The sequence below is a fragment of the Amphiura filiformis genome, chromosome 4 (assembly GCF_039555335.1).
Source record: "Amphiura filiformis chromosome 4, Afil_fr2py, whole genome shotgun sequence".
Classification (NCBI taxonomy): Eukaryota; Metazoa; Echinodermata; class Ophiuroidea; order Amphilepidida; family Amphiuridae; genus Amphiura; species Amphiura filiformis.
Window position 1 is genome coordinate 34,214,573 of NC_092631.1, and position 17,672 is coordinate 34,232,244.

At 37.6% G+C, this 17,672-nt stretch overlaps 1 protein-coding gene across 1 annotated transcript; it reads left to right on the forward strand.

Moving 5' to 3' along the window:
• The first annotated feature begins 7,801 nt into the window (after positions 1-7,801).
• LOC140150147 (medium-chain acyl-CoA ligase ACSF2, mitochondrial-like) lies at positions 7,802-14,777 on the forward strand. Its single transcript, XM_072172151.1, has 8 exons — positions 7,802-7,944; positions 8,725-8,911; positions 9,492-9,659; positions 10,596-10,649; positions 10,922-11,034; positions 11,690-11,734; positions 11,962-12,079; positions 14,628-14,777. The coding sequence occupies exons 1-8, from the start codon at positions 7,802-7,804 to the stop codon at positions 14,775-14,777; spliced, it is 978 nt and encodes a 325-aa protein (XP_072028252.1).
• The last annotated feature ends 2,895 nt before the right edge of the window (positions 14,778-17,672 follow it).

Consider the following 17,672-nt stretch of genomic DNA (forward strand, 5'->3'; position numbering starts at 1 on the left):
ATGCATTCTTACACCAAAATAAACAAAATTAGGTGTTGACCCATTAAAAAATAAAAACTTTTGTATTTCTGAATCATTATCAAAACAGTTGAAGGTTTATGTTTTATTATATTGCGTGTTCATAAATAGCAATAGAGTATTTTATATACCTCATATAAAGATTCCTGTCATCTGATTGGTTGAAAGTGCAGTCATTGAATTAACTATGCCCGCAAAATGAACTATGGACCGGTCCATGGAAATGAACTATGGACCGGTCACGTGCGTCACGATCAAACTGCGAGTTTTTCCCAGCGTAAATGATATTACGCACGCGTTAATGTTTTCACGCGCTATAATTACGCAGAAAGCGCAGATTGTAATCTGTGTGCCGTTCGCATTAAAAATATTAATTTCTCTTCCCAAAATCGATGCTTTTAACCAACCAAATCTTAAGATTTGGTATATAAAACAAATATTGACTGCTTTTTATTCGGGGCATGGTTAAAATTATAGGCCCGCGGTGATCTCAAAACCATGACTATGCCCCTCGGCTACGCCTCGGGGCATAGTCATGGTTTTGAGATCACCTTGGGCCTATAATTTTAACCATGCCCCTCATAGCAGTCAATATTTGTATAATATACTTAGCAAATCGACTGTCTGTCAACCTGCTGCATATAGGCCCTGTACATAAGGCGCAGAATCCCACATGACGATGAAGAAGTTAACAAAGTGAGTATTTGCTACTTTTTCTTAAATCAAAATACATTATAATGTCTATACGGATAAAATTCAATCACGTACGAACATTAATTCATTTACTCTACGAAATAAACACTGACAACTAAAGCAAAGCAACAAGTATAGATGACTTTGTATGGACCAAGTTTAAAAAAGCGTTAAAAGAAGTCTTTTGGTAGATGTTATTGACCTGTTAGGATCCTTTATTTATACAATCAACTGTTCAATCAGTTTTATCATGGGGTTAAAGGTACGTAGTGTGACCAGTGTTGCCAAAACTTGTTAGTGGCAAGACGCGGCGATTTGGCTCGCCAGATGGCCTTGAATGACTCTCAAGTAGCCCAGCACCCAATACCGGATATTTGGACCGTTGTGCCCAAAATTTGGCACGCATGTAGCCTAATTGTGCGCATCATTGACGTAACTGGGCCATACCGTGTACATTGGCATAATATGTGACCTATTTATGGGCGGCCATGAGGGCCAAAAGGGTCTCAAAATCACACACGGGTCTCAAAAGTACAATAAGGTCTCAAAAACACACAAAGGTCTCAGAAATAAATACACAATAAGGTCTCAAACTTATAGTAAGGTCTCAAAAACACATAAAGGGCTCAGAAATAAACACACAATAAGGTCTCAAAAGTATAATAAGGTCTCAAAAACAGAGAAAGGTCTCAGAAACAAACACACAACAAGGTCTCAATAGTACAATAAGGTCTCAAAAATAGAGAAAGGTCTCAAATACAGAGAAAGGTCTCAAAAACAGAGAAAGGTCTCAAAAACAGAAAAAGGTTTCAAAAACAGAGGAAGGTCTCAAAAACAGAGAAAGGTCTCAAAAACAGAGAAAGGTCTCAAAACAGAGAAAGGTCTCAAAAACAGAGAAAGGTCTCAAATACAGAGAAAGGTCTCAAAAACAGAGAAAGGTCTCAAAAACAGGGAAAGGTCTCAAAACAAATACAGAGAAAGGTCTCAAAACAGAGAAAGGTCTCAAAAACAGAGAAAGGTCTCAAAAACAGAGAAAGGTCTCAAATACAGAGAAAGGTCTCAAAAACGGAGAAAGGTCTCAAAAACAGGAAAGGTCTCAAAAACAGAGAAAGGTCTCAAAAACAGGGAAAGGTCTCAAAACAGAGAAAGGTCTCAAAAACAGAGAAAGATCTCAAAAACAGAAAAAGGTCTCAAAAACAGAGAAAGGTCTCAAATACAGAGAAAGGTCTCAAAAACAGAGAAAGGTCTCAAAAACAGGGAAAGGTCTCAAATACAGAGAAAGATCTCAAACACAGAATGGTCTCAAAAACAGAGAAAGGTCTCAAAAATAGAGAAAGGTCTCAGAGACATATACCTCAGAGACATAGACTGCACATAACGGTCGAGTTGACTTTGTAATACCTGATTTGAGACCTAGACGTGTTTTTGAGACATGAACGTGTTTTGACACCCTTTTGGCACACACGGCCGCCCATAGTATTCCTCGAGCGTTGACCCTTTTGACCCCGGCGGCCGCGCCGTGAGTGCCAAAAGGGTCTCAAAAGTACGTCTTGGTCTCAAAACCACATCTTGGTCTCAAAAACACGTCTAGGTCTCAAATCAGGTATTACAACCGACCGTATATATGCAGTACCACATACAGGACTGCAACATCCGCTTGCAGTCCCGCATGGGGGACTGCAATATTTTTGGTGTATTTCCGTATGGGGAACTGCAATATGTTTGGTGTATTTCCGCATGGGGAAATGCAATTTTGGTACATTTCGAATTGGATGTATTAATCAAAAGTTGAAGTCAAATGGCTACGTGCTTTGACATACAGTTAAAGGGCATTTCGTGATCCACAGCCTCATCCCCAAAAAAAAAAAAAAAAAGTTGAGATTTTTATACCATTGGGAACTTTTGGCTACATAATGTTTATGTACTAAATATTTCTTGCAGATTAATTCATTTATCAAAAATATCGTGACATGAAAAATTTGAATTTTGTTCTGGTACCGGTATACCAGATCGAAATTACAACAGTGGCCTATGGAGCAGTGTAATACACATAATCATGCATAACTCGCAAACGCAAAATCGGATTGAAATTGTGTGAATAAGCTTTTTTTTTTTTTATCTACTGAAAAATGTCATAAAAAAGGATGCTAGGATCACATGCTAAATTAAGTTACTAAGCTCGTTACAATATAGGCCCTATCGTACTTATTGGGTTAGATGGTTTGTTAATATCTACATCACATTTCGCCATACTGCATTTTAGAAACGCTTACTGTTAGAATAAGAACAATTTTAATTGTAATTATTGCACATTCTAGGGAAGCGTGGTTACCTTTTTAAAATAACCGAGTGAGAGGGTTTTCAAGAAAATATTTTTCCTGTCAAAACTGAAGCATCCTCTGTATAAAAGAAAATATGAATATTAACTGCAAATCATATATAACGATTCGTGATACCCAATTGTGGCACATTTGATGTCGTTTTATGAGGCAGAGAATTTTATTTCAATTTTATATACGCCAAAATATTTGTTTAATTGAGCGAGAATGGCCATAGAAAAAACGTTGAAAATTCCATGTATAAATTACATTAGACCCAACCAATGATTACTGTTTCGTTTTTATGGTAATCTAATCTTTTATTTCCTGAAATAAAATTAGGGTCTAATGTGGATTAATTGTGTAATTGATGAAAACATCGACGTGTATAAAAGAAGCTACAAGAAAAATGGTAGGCCACGCCACATTGATAATCTATGCTTTTAGTATACGGCGAGTTCGTAGCGCACGTGTGAATCAAAATCGATTATAACTATTGTGCGTGTATAGCCTCATTCCTATTTCTGTATATAAAACACGCAGTTATCAACAATTAAGCGCTATTAATACACATTAATGTTTTTAAACAAATAAAATTCCAAAATATGGTACGTTTTCTGTATTTGCTTGTCACGTGGTATGTTGAAGTAATGAAGTTGCGATTATATTTTAAATTTTCATCATGACACCATCAAGCCTTGATAGCCGAGCGGTCTAAGGCGCTGGTGTCGGACTGACGGGGTTTCGGACTGGGAGAGCTATACAAGGTTTGAGAAGTGTTCTTAGTCAATTTTGGGGTGCTGATTCAGAATCTTTGATTTGTAGGAATACATTCAGTACAAACAGAATTATTAGCTCTAAATCATAAGTGCTTTATATAGGCCTAAATGACAAGAAGTAATGCTCTTTAGCTGTAAGTTTAGAGGGCTTGTTACAGTTCCCTCAGGCCCGTAGTACGCAGGATTTTTGATTACGCAGGTGCGCAGGTGCTGATTTGGAGAAAGTGCACTTTTTTCAGGGGGGGGGGGGGTGATATTGTGAAAAGTGGAATTTCCACCTTTTTTGACCAAAAAAGCGTAAAAAACCTGATTTTTTTGCTTGCTATGCTCACAAAAATGTGATATTTTGGTACTTTGTGCATACTTGTGCAAATTTGGGGGGTGAAGGTGTGGTCACACCCCTCCCCACTCCCCCATGTACAGGCCTGAGTTCCCAAGGTCAAAAGAGCTAAAATTTTCACTTTCATGGCTGCTTTGTTATGATTCTTGTAATTCCTTGTTGATATTCCTTAAATCAATTAAAAAGTGACAGACAAACAACCCAACTTTTAATGTTAATTATGCATATTCAAAATAATACGGGCACTGCTAGTAAAATTTGATAATTTTAAACAACAAATTTATTAATAATTCTAAAATGTAACACATGCTTTAGGTTTTACAACTTTGTGTATTTTTGTTTGAATCATACATGTATACTGACCACATGTTGGAATACTTGTGTGTTTAGAAAAATAAAGTGACTATAAATAAGAATACAATTTAACATGTATCTATATTTGTGTTTGTTTTCATGGTGACTGGTGTAAGGGCTGATCAATATTAGACAAGTTAATTGTTGCAATTTGGCAAGGGGTGAAACAAGAAAAAAAAAATTTATAAGGAAAACAATTTTAAGCAAAATATGTCAATGTTTTTGAGCTGAAAACAATTCATAAATTGCCTCAAAATATTCTCTTTGTGATGCTTTTTATCTTTCACATTTACCCCTTGCACAAAGAAGACTTTTTTTCTGTGGTGTAAAACAGGCATTGATTTTTGCCAAAAACTGAGGGTTTCAGTGAAGTTTGTTTTAATGAGGGGAGGTGCAAGTTGTTTTGAAAATGTCCAAATTAGTGAATGCAATGCCTGCTGCTGAATTCCAATAAAACTCAATTTTGAATAAGATTCATCCTCCACAGTGATATACCAACATGGATATGGGGTGGACCCTGAGTGATCCCATGTTCCAAATACCTGGACAAAATTGATAAATCTTCTCAATAGACCCATTTCATACTAAATTTCTATTCAATTCATTTACACCTCTATAGGCGCCTGAACTTGTCAGGGGTGGTGCAATAAATTGTACCCCGGGGCCGGGGTGGTGAATTATAGGGGACGCAAAGATGTTTTGGAATGTCAAAGGGGAAGCATTTTTGGCAGGTCGAAAGGGCGGGTCAAGTAATTTTTGGCAGGTCGAAAGGGTGGGGGAGGGGGGAGCAAGCAATTTTTGGCACATACATTTTGGGCAACGTTTCTATATTACACCCTAAAAGGTGTAGGAAAACGTTAGGAACGTGTTCAAAATGCAAAATTTCTTTTCAATCGCATTATATGATAAGACTTTTTAAGTCCAACTTGTAATTTTGTAAGAAATTTGGACAAAAGTTTTGGCCAAATCTAACACAAATTGTCTAACACAAATTGTCTTAGTTTTTACAACTTACAACCGCAAGCAATTTGAGAAACATTTTGGCTGCAGTGATGCACAGTTGGTCTATTTTCCAAAAGAAATTAAGAAAATTTTGAAAACAAAATGACCCATCCATAGGCCTATATACCGAAATTCCCCATGCGGAAATACACCAAAAATATTGCAGTTCCCCATGCGGAACTGCACATTCCGACCTGCATCACCGCATGCAGAAATGCAAGTTGGGATATGTAGTTCCTCATGCGGAAGTGCGTGACGGAATGTGTATAGTTTCGCCTGCTGATGTGTGCAGTATAGTACCGGTACTGCATGCGGTACTGCACATTATAACGGTCGGTTGTAATACCTGGTTTGAGACCTTGACGTATTTTTGAGACCATAACGTGTTTTTGAGACCATAACGTGTTTTTGAGACCATAATGTGTTTTTGAGACCATAACGTGTTTTTGAGACCATAACGTGTTTTGAGACCATAACGTGTTTTTGAGACCATAACGTGTTTTTGAGACCATAACGTGTTTTTGAGACCATAACGTGTTTTTGAGACCATAACGTGTTTTTGAGACCATAACGTGTTTTTGAGACCATAACGTGTTTTTGAGACCATAACGTGTTTTTGAGACCATAACGTGTTTTTGAGACCATAACGTGTTTTTGAGACCATAACGTGTTTTTGAGACCATAACGTGTTTTTGAGACCTTAACGTGTTTTTGAGACCTTTTTCTGTTTTTGAGACCTTTCTCTGTTTTTGAGACCTTTCTCTGTTTTTGAGACCTTTCTCTGTTTTTGAGACCTTTCTCTGTTTTTGAGACCTTTCTCTGTATTTGAGACCTTTCTCTGTTTTTGAGACCTTTCTCTGTTTTTGAGACCTTTCTCTGTGTTTGAGACCTTTCTCTGTTTTTGAGACCTTTCTCTGTTTTTGAGACCTTTCTCTGTTTTTGATACCTTTCTCTGTATTTGAGACCTTTCTCTGTTTTTGAGACCTTTCTCTGTATTTGAGACCTTTCTCTGTATTTGAGACCTCTCTGTTTTTGAGACCTTTCTCTGTTTTTGAGACCTTTCTCTGTATTTGAGACCTTTCCCTGTTTCTGAGACCTTATTATACTATTGAGACATTGTTGTGTGTTTCTTTCTGAGACCTTTCTCTGTTTTTGAGACCGTATTGTGCTATTGAGACATCACTGTGTGTTTATGTCTGAGACCTTTGTGTGTTTTTGAGACCTTATTGTACTTTTGAGACCCTTGTGTAGTTTTGAGACCCTTTTGGCCCTCACGGCCGCCCATACCTATTCGCCTATTGCACGGTTCCGCCATATGCGGGGAGAGCCTCGAACTGGCATTGAACATTAATGGAAGTATTATGTAACTTTACGCAATGTTATATGACTGGTCCAATTCCCATTCATGCATGCTGTCAGATCGAGGCTCTCCTCACATATGGCGGAACCGTGCAATGTGTGAATTCCCACAAACACAGGAATATGCCAAAATGTGTAAAGCAAATACGGCTTGAAAATAACACAAAATGTGTATTGTCTCAAAGATATGGCATATATTTATATTTCTGATTAATATTCATGACTAATTGAGTTAATATTCACAGATTCGGAATGAGGCAAAAAATAACCTTTGATAGGCGTGTTTCATGAATTGATTTTTTGTCAATGATTTTTGCCAGTCTTCTTGAAAACAAGCTTTGGCGGTATTGCATCACTGATAAAAGTGCTGATATTGCTGCAAGCTTCTTCTGGGTAATCAGATTGGTGTGCAAGAGACCAGTCTGCAGATGCAAGAAAACCTTTTAAGAGGTTGTGCAATAATTATCTATCCCCTGGGGTAGGCAAATTTAAAAATGACCTGCCAAAAAACGCCTGTCTCCCCTCTCGGCTTACCAAAAACCTTTGCCCCACCCTATCTGCATGACAAAAATTGCTTGCCCCCCCCCCTTTCAGCTTGTCAAAAATCATCGCCCCTTGTGCACATGCCAAAATCTTGGGAACCCAATTTGCAAACATTCATTTAATGCAAACGTAACGAGCATACATACTAGTACGCCTGCAGGAAACTTTGCATATGAGAATGTTTTGTATTGTTTTCCGAAGCGTTTTATTTAAAAGGAACCCCATGAATGTGTGCAAAAATTGTTTACCCCATTTGACTAGCCAAATATCTCTTGCCCTCCCTTTCTACCAAAATTGCCTCCCCCCCCCCATTTGCCCTCCCAATTTTTTTGCCCACCCTAGAGGGACAGATAATTATTGCACAGACTTTAAATCTCAATAGTAGATCTGCCAACATGATCAGGGTTTTGTGGGATCGGACCATATGTATGTGTCTTGATTTCACCATATACGTATGTGTCTTGATTTCCTTACCACGAGTGGAATGTAGTTATACAAACACAAACAACGACCATCGTAGGTTACAAGAAGCTAACAGGTAGGTTTTGAATCCAAACTCGTTGTTTTTCTTTAAATTAAATTGATAACACACAAAATATACAACAATAACAACAACAACAAACACGTCGCATCATTCAACGAATTTGGCAAAGTGCGCTTAAACATGTAAAAATGGTTGTACAGGTCGAAGTCCATCAGTTTCTATACGACTGATTATATACGATTGATTGTTCAATTATTGATACTGATATGAAATTTGGAAAATGGCAAGTCCAGTAGTTTGATTCAACTCCAAATTTCATGTTACTACAACTGGATGACTGAGAACATTAATCAAATTGATGCTGATAGTTTGAGTATTAATTAATTAATTAATTAATTTTTGTTAATTGATTGTTTGATTGATTGATCGATTGTTTAATTGTTACCTTTATTAATAAGCCAAATCGACATTGGAAGTTTGCAATGCATTGTGGGACAGTTGTTGCAGTTTTGGGACACTTTGCCCTCTGACCTATTGAGAATATTCAGAAAAATTGGTTTTTGTGCGTACAAAATATAATCTAAAATGTTTTACAAGAATAAAAAGAGGTCAAAGTGTCCCAAAAAAACCCGGAAGTTACAATAGCGATTGGGCTTATTAGTCGATTTATTGCTTGATTGATCATTTGATCAATTATTCAACTTTCGGTGGCTCGATTGATTGATTGATACATTGATTGTTAGATCGATTTATCAAACGATTGTTTGATTGATGATTGGTTGTTGATTAATCAGTTGATTGATTGATTGATTAATTTAATTATCTTATATCCAGAAGCAATATGGCTCTAATTTCGCCTCAGCTAACGTCGAGTTACATCCATGTTCCTAATGAGCAGCCGTGTTTGGGTAAAACCGCTGGCCAGTTATTTAATGAAAGAGCCAACAATAACCCAGCTAAAGAGATGTATGTATTCTACGCTGATAAGGAAAGAAAAACCTACAAGCAAATGCAAGATGAGGTCAGTATAACCACGTATTTACAAAATAGCGTACAAAGTGTCCACCAATTTAAGTTTAGCGCTCATTTTGGGAACATTTTTTCAATTTCTCCGGGGTACATCCCCAAACACCCCGATTTTACACAACTGATTTTCAATTTCTAAGGGGCCCACCTATCATGGGCGGCTCGTGATTTTCGAATGCGACAACGCCGGATTTTGGCTTCGATTTCGGTTCTCTGTCGTGATTTTCCGCTCAATAATAAGATCCGAGACCACAAACCGGCTTCACTCTATCATGGTGTTAACTAACATTTCGTGTTCTTTGGTTCGATTATAAAATATACTACCCTTTGCGTATATGTACCATATCGAAACTTTAGCAAATAACATGTAGTTTAAAAAAAAATCCCAAAACATAAAAAACAAACCATATTTTCTCCGCTCGCATTATATCCCTCTTTATTTGATCATAGTCGTGCATTTTACTAAGTACTCATCCAAAGTTGTCCGGAAGGTAAAACAGAATAACTGAGTTAAACAAAATGCTAAAAACAACAACAAAAAACCGTTTTTCAAGATTTTATTTCATGACATGCAGAGCCGCCAGTTTGCCCGAGGTTTGCTGAAGTTGGGTTTGAAGAAAGGAGATACGCTGGGAATTTGGGGCGGCAACCATTACGAGTGGCTACTGGCATATCTGGCATCATTTCAAATCGGTGTTATTACGGTAGGTAGCGAGTGGGAGTGGGGTGAGTTTGTGGAGGTGGTGAGTGTGTATCTGTGTGGGTGTGGCGGGTGTATGTAAAGTAGATGTGTGGGTTTGGAAAATGGCCAGTCCAGTAGTTTGATTCAACTCCAAATTTCATGTTACTGCAACTGGATGACTGAGAACATTCATCAAATTGATGCTGATAGTTTGAGTATTAATTAATTAATTAATTTTTGTTAATTATTGATTGTTTGATTGATTGATCGATTGTTTAATTGTTACCTTTATTAATAAGCCAAATCGGCATTGGAAGTTTGCAATGCATTGTGGGACAGTTGTTGCAGTTTTGGGACACTTTGCCCTCTGACCTATTGAGAAAATTCAGAAAAATTGGTTTTTGTGCGTACAAAATATAATCTAAAATGTTTTACAAGAATAAAAAGAGGTCAAAGTGTCCCCCAAAACCGGAAGTTACAATAGCGATTGGGCTTATTAGTCGATTTATTGCTTGATTGATCATTTGATCAATTATTCAACTTTCGGTGGCTCGATTGATTGATTGATAAATTGATTGTTAGATCAATGGGTGTGTACCCCGCATGCGGAGGTGCGTGAGAGTGGGTGGACCTGGGAGCGCATGTTCTTTTTTCTGGGGTGCACGCTGTAAAGTAATTTTTTTTTACTTCGGTGGTCCGAGCTGTGCGCTAAGCGTAGACGAGCGTACACACAGAAGAGATAAACAATCACGCTGAATGGCTGATCAACGCCATTGGTCGTCGGCGCGGCGCGTAGTAGACGACCTTGTCACTTTTACGCGATCGGAATTCACCAGAGTACCCGGACCACGGAAGTAATAAAAAAAAAATCACATTAGGTGTGGTGAGTGCGTGGGTACTTACATTTTGTTCCTTTGATTGAAAACGTGTTTATGCTCGGTTGAAATTTTAATCACGCCTATTAATATTCCGTTTAAATATTTGTTTATTTTTATAGGTTCACATGAGGATGGACTTCCCGTTGAGCATTCAGCAAAACACAATAAAAAAGGTAATGCAGTCATTGTTATTGCATAATTGTCTTTTACCCTCATCATCATCATCATCATCATCATCATCATCATCATCATCATCATCATCATCATCATCATCATCATCATCACCACCACCACTACCACCACCACCACCACCACCAACAACAACAACAACAACAACAACACGTTGTTGATGTCAAAATCAATATTGTTGTTGTGTTTTTCGTCGTCTTCATCGTCGCCATATAATCGTGTTCTTTGACCTAATCTTTATACATAAACATTTCAGCTCGGAATCAAAGTAATCGTACTGATGCGATCACCTGCTGACCTGTGTGACAAAGCCTGTCAAGTCATTCCGGAGTTAGCTGTAAATTCTGCGGAGAACCTGAATTGTCAAGGGTATGATCAGTATAGTTTAGGATTCGTAGCCTTATTCACCAGCGAAGTGGTTACATAACACCGTGGTAACTGGATCACGCACCTTTTGGAATTGGCAATATATGCCATAGACCTTGTGTTGTGATCATTTCGATCGTGGTGCAGAACTCAAAAGCATGGTCCAGTTGACATAGTGATAATCGGATTACAATTATAATTGAATTGGGGATTATAAGTACTGCCAAAGAGGCACGAACTGGATGTCAACGACTGCACATACATATTCGCTCTAGAAGTGACGTAATCATGGTAATAAATCGGATAAATTGCGATATAGTCAAAATTGTATTAATCTATTGCTATGGTACATGTAGTTAATCCCATTTATTACGTCACTTCTACAGCGAATATATGCGGTCGTTGATATCTGTTTAATCTAAAACGCTACAGTATGTAAATGCGGTATTTATTTATTTATTTATTCATTTATTTATTTATTTATTTATTTATTTATTTATTTATTTATTTATTTATTTATTTATTTATTTATTTATTTTAAGTATCGGCCGCACATCCCTACCTTACCTACAATGAATGCTTAGACGATTATAACATTAAGACCCTCTATTATCTATTTTATTGTATTTTGTATTTTTGTTTGTTATACTTGTTCCAGCACACCAAGTTTGAGATACGTCATCAATGCAGGAAAGAAATGCAGGTGAGAAGGTTCCTCTCGCGCCCTCTATCTCTCTATCTCCGCCTAATAATAAAAGTGTTCCAATAGTGGGTACATGTCAGACAAAGTAGCGTGTAAAATAGAGCATCAAACGTTAGCTTATTTAAAACTTACAACTAATAATGAAACACAAGTTGGCTAGAATCAAATAAAACAAGTGAATTAAAATTTGTTTTGGTAATGTTGGCTATATTTTTTTCTTCTTAAAGCGGGGCATATTCCTTAGTAGATTTTATGGAATTAGGGAAAGCAGTAGACGAGAGTGACTTCCTCAAAGCCTGCGATTTGGTGGATTTTGATGATCCGTTGGCAGTATTTTTTACATCGGTAAGAGAATACTAACATGATGCAGTCATGTCTACAGTAGAATTCATCTCGACCTTTGCAGGACTTAAACCCCATTAAAAGCTGTTAAACCAAGATAAGACTCATTGAAGCAGCTCAACTGATTAAATCAGATCTTCTCTGGTTGTGCATAAGTGTCTGTTTTCAATGTGCGACATCGCAATAAAGCTGGTATTATAGCTTCAGTTGGGTAACCGATTATAAAGGAAACGAAAGGAAACAATGGTATGTGTACCTTTGTTCACGAAATGAGACAAAGACCTGCTTTTTGTTAACCAGCATTCTTCAAAATGAGCAACATAATGATTGTTGACTTAACACGGTTTGGAAATAATTTCTTCATATTTTTGGTGTTATCTGTCGTTTACATATCCTTCCTAAAACACAAAAGTGCGACCCTCTCCAAACATCTAAATTAGCTAAAAATTTAGGACATGTTACAAAACTATATTTTATAGAACCTATTTAGAATAGTTAAAATGTAGCTTGTACCGTTTTTTGTGGCATCCTTCAGAAGTGAGCGGTCCGATACCAATATTTTCGGTCAAATCTCCATTCAATTAACACGGGGAGTTGGCTAGCTATGCCTTGCCCTCACTCATATTTTACAAAAGTGCGACTATTTCTGAACATCTAACCTAGCTGTAATTTTAGGTCATGTTAGAGAAATATATTTGCTAGAAGTTTGGAGAATAGCTAAAATATTGGCTGGTTATTTTTCACACAGTGATGTTAACTAGGCAAGTGCCCATTCTTCCAACGTACATCATTTGTAGAGGTCACGCGTCAATGGTGAGAGCACTGTGTATGTGTATAGGAAAACGGACAGTAACTGCAGTATGAATACATTACTCTGAAAGTATCAACACTCAGAACGCCACTGTCCATCCTCTTTCGTTATGTATAGTCGCGCAAAATCGATACATATTAAAATCAACACAACTCAGAAATACACTGTTTTGCTTTGAAATTAATTTTCTCGGGACTAGACATGAGAGTAATGCCGGCGTACCCTTTCTGAATGGTGTATCGATAGAATAACAGGGAAATGGTCTTTTGAACACGCGTCAAATCGAACACGGAAGGCACAGGTAATGAAGCTTCCTATGTATGGTACTGACAGTCAGTTTTAACAAAATGAATAGTATATCCTCTTTGCAGGGTTCGACCGGATTTCCCAAAGGAGTAACTCACGGACACCGATTACTCAATTGCTTTCCCGATTTGTACGATTTGTATTGTATAGATGCTGAAGAAAACAAAACTCCATGGGTACGTAAAAGAATATATGTCTTGTTTACAAGATTTGTTTTTAGGTATGATTGAATAAATAAATAAATAAATAAAATACACGACTAATGCGTTGTTGGAGGATACGAAGCGCAGAGTACCCAAAACATACACACAAAATACAGTACAATACAAGCCAATTCGAATACACAAAAAAAGAAAAATCCAGACTGTGACATGAACGGGTGGTAACAGAATCATAAGCAGGATCAGGTTTCTTCACCTCAAGACAATCTGCGTGTTTCTACTGGGGAACGGTTGGCGGGTAATGCGGTTTAGTTTAGAGTGTATCGGTTAATGTGCTCAGTGGAAACAGATCGGTTCAGAGTGATGCGGTGTGGACACCCGGCAACCGTGATCCACCTCATAAGGTAGACCATGTGGTGTGACACCCGGTATTTCTGCCAGTGGAAACACAACGGTTAACGGTTGCTGGGTGTTGAACTTCTTTTATGTACAATTTATGTATCACATCGTGACCTTAAAAGCAGCTTGGAGGTCAGGAAAACAGTTTCAGCACTTCCGGTACACACAACATACCTTATTTTAAACATCAGTAGAAACGTGCTGTTGTTGCCTGAATCGGATTGTGGGTTACCAGGTAATACCGGGTAAAAATACAGAGTGCTCTGGTGTAAACACCCAGAATCAGAGTCCATATAGCGACATGCAAGAGTGTTTTGAACTTGACAGATTCAATGATGCCCAACCATTGGAGATAATTGATAAGTGGAATGAGATGAGTGGCTTTTGGCTTCAAGTAAACAAGACGAGCACATTTATTTCGTTTATTTTTGGAGACGTGCCATTACAGAAGTCAATGAACGGCCTAGATTGGCACAAGTCTACTGGTTAAAAGGAAGCGACCGTGGCGGATTCTGGTGTTGCGGATGTGCCAGTTGACTGATTGGCACAGGTTGGTATGGTGCCGATACATAGTTTAGGATCAAACACAATTCCCTGTCTAATCGAAGAGATCATTTGCAAGAACAAAATTCGTGTTCGTCGATTAATCTATTAATGAATTTGAAAAGAATCTTTCAGATTTGGCCAATATTGGTCATGATATTCCTTTTGCCAAATGCCAAAGGATGGACCTGCCGAAAAAGGAGTACAACTAGATGAATAAAAAACTAAATAAAACAAAGTGAATTGCTCGTTCGGGATGCACTGCGACTTAGTTGATGCAAACGTGTAGCACCAAAGTACTTTTATTTATAACATAAATTAATCATTTCAGATATCAAGATTTGCTTTGACAATGTCCTTTGGAGGCGTGACCGCACAAGATGGAGTATTCATACCAATAATATATACAGCAACTACTATAATTCCAGGACCTACCTTTGATGCCCAAATATTGGCAAGTGCTATTCACGATGAAAAGTAATTCATACTTAAAAATACTAATTTATCAATAAATTTCAGAAATCAAGCTAAGCTTTGATTATGTCATTTGGTGGCGGACGTGCACAGACCGGAGTGACACTGTCAGTAATGTATGCAGCGACTACAATAATTAGTCCGGGCAAATTTTCTGATTAGGAAATGGCCCAAATCTAGCAAAACATTATCTGATCGGGAAATGTCAATCCCACGTGTTATACATTGTGCATAAAGAAAATATCCAGGGATGTGAAACAATAATTTCGTAGTGAAGACTATGAATGATGACCTTTATTCCTTTATTAATTCCTTTGGACCATGAATCTTGTTTTGGATATTCATGTTATTTACATGTGAAATAAATATCCGAAACAAGATTCATGATTAAAGATAAAATCAGAAATTAAAGAAATATAGACTATCCGCAAACAGCAAAAGTCCCCGTGCTTTGTATGCTGACGGTGGATTCTCCCATATTCATGAGGGTCGATCGTTCAATCTTGCGTGTCTAATAATAACGATAGAGCGCTGTGTGTCTTCGCATTTACGTGAAATACAGGATATGCACGTAACAGTTTCGTCTTTCGCACTTCATGGAACGATCGGTCTTCATGGGTGATGCTGGGACTTAACCTGTTTGCGGATAGTCTGTATCACTTTAGTTTATGGATAAAATAAAGAGTCCGTCAAATAAAAACATCTAAGGTTGCCGAATTCAACGGACATGGAAAAATACCCATTTCTCGACCCCAAAAGGATGATACAACCATCTATTCAATTTCTTCAGAGTTACCTGTACAGTCATGCTGATTCACCACCTGAATGATATCTTGAGCCTTCCAAACTTCGATGAGTACGATTTTTCATCTCTTCAGTTATGTGAGTAGGGCCTAGCACCTATATATTAGTACCACACGTCGCCTATATTAGTACCCACACACACGTGTTTCCTTACTTACCCACCCACCCACCTACCTACCTACCTACCTACCTACCTACCTACCTACCTATCAACCTACCTACCTACCTACCTACCTATCTACCTACCTACCTACCTACCTACCTACCTACCTACTTATACCTATCTACCTGACATACCCACCCACTAACTACATATACCCCAAACAACAACCCCTACAACCACCCCACACAAATGCACACCCTCACCCGCATTTGATGACATAAGCATAATTTTTACATTTATGTAGATATGCCACGAGTTTTTTCTGCGAATTTCCGTCACAATAGCTTTCATGCGTACAATTGCAATACAACAACAGATTGCAACAAACAAAACCGAACTTTTGCACATACATGCTATTTATCAGTACCTCCGACAAAGGGAGGGGAGTGTAAGGGATGCGTTACAACCGGGCCCGTGGTCTTATGGAGCCGTAAAAAGGAAAGAAATGGACTCTTAAAAGTCTGGGCAAAGAAAAGATACCATAGCGGCCGTAAAAACAATGAAACGTGCCACGATATTTGTTTTCATTTGTTTTTTTACGGGCAATTAATGTTATGTAAATGCATATGTTTCTGATGCCACTTTTAAGATCGCCATTATAGCCAAAGAAACAAAATGTAAATGTTTTTTAAACGTTTTGACCATTAAAAACACGGTTTAGAACGTTTTAAAAACATTTTTTACGTATGTTTGCTGGGATGATACGCGCTACTGTCGCAAGTGAGACTTTATCTAAATCTTTAGCCAATCCCCTTTTAAACTAACGCAACTACCATTTCATCTACGTAATTGTTAACCATTTCAGGTTTTACTGGTGGAAGTATTATTCCCCGCTCATTACGTGATAGAGCGGCCAAGATCAGCAAGCACATACTGGTAAATAATATTAAAGCGTCATTAAACTGTTAATAATACTTTTAAAGTGCCATAATTGTTTTACTCAAGACGCGATATACTTTATTTCTATGGTGATTAATTTTAGAAGGTTGTTACTTGTTTTCTTTTCAGTTAGCGTATGGCGGAACCGAGGGTTTTATATTAAATCAAACTCCAAAAGACCCGATAGAACTTCTCAAAGGAGCAGCGTATCCCGCCATGGCTGGACAAGAGGTATAGCATGATATAAATATCATCATAAGTAATATCGTCATACGTACATGGTTGCGGAAGACATTCATTCTTCGTTCCAGGATGATATAATATTGCACTGTTCTCAACATACTTTGTGAAATATAAACATAAAATAAATGATAATAAACACTTCAACACGGGGGTTCCAGCTTAGAACAGAGAGGCATGAAGGTTGAGATCTATGATTTCATCCGCAAAATTAACAATAAATCTATTACATGTATAAACTATGCAGTTTGGCGAATTGGTAATGCTAAAAACGGTCTATATTATTTCGGGAAAAGGTTTTTTTTTGCGATACGAAGAATCGGGTCGTCCGCAACCCAAAAAAACGTCGATTTTTTCCCCCGTTAAGTTAAATTAAGTTAATTTAGTTATAAAGCACCCTGCTTTTGGTCTGATATCCGGTGACTGAATCAACTATTCACCCACAGATTTATTTGTCAACCTCAAAACCAATCAATTATAATCAATGTCCTTTTGGAGATCTTGAGCCTATTTTAGTGACCATTATCTTAATTGCATAATGATGACAATGATATTGACCTATCTATTCATAGTGGTGATTGAATGTTTATTGTATGCCTATTGCCCGGGGGCAACTCATATATGAAAGTTGCAAAGGTGAATATCCCTTTTTGGGGATCCTAATTGAAAAGTATTAAACTTTTTTACTGCATGTTGTCTATGTGAGGTCTTTTTTTCGTTGATGTTGTAATGTGTCGTCCTACAGGGGAGATGATATTTAATGTAGTCCTGCTGTGCATAATAAATATACAATACAATACAATACAACACAATACA

What these genes read in the sequence shown, in the direction of transcription:
- LOC140150147 (XM_072172151.1), top strand. Translation starts at nt 7,802, where the DNA reads ATGATCAGGGTTTTGTGGGATCGGACCATATGTATGTGTCTTGATTTC. An exon ending in GGGGTGAGTTTGTGGAGGTG is followed by an intron (nt 9,660 to 10,595) that starts GTGAGTGTGTAT and finishes TTATTTTTATAG; the next exon opens with GTTCACATGAGGATGGACTT. An exon ending in GAGAACCTGAATTGTCAAGG is followed by an intron (nt 11,035 to 11,689) that starts GTATGATCAGTA and finishes TACTTGTTCCAG; the next exon opens with CACACCAAGTTTGAGATACG.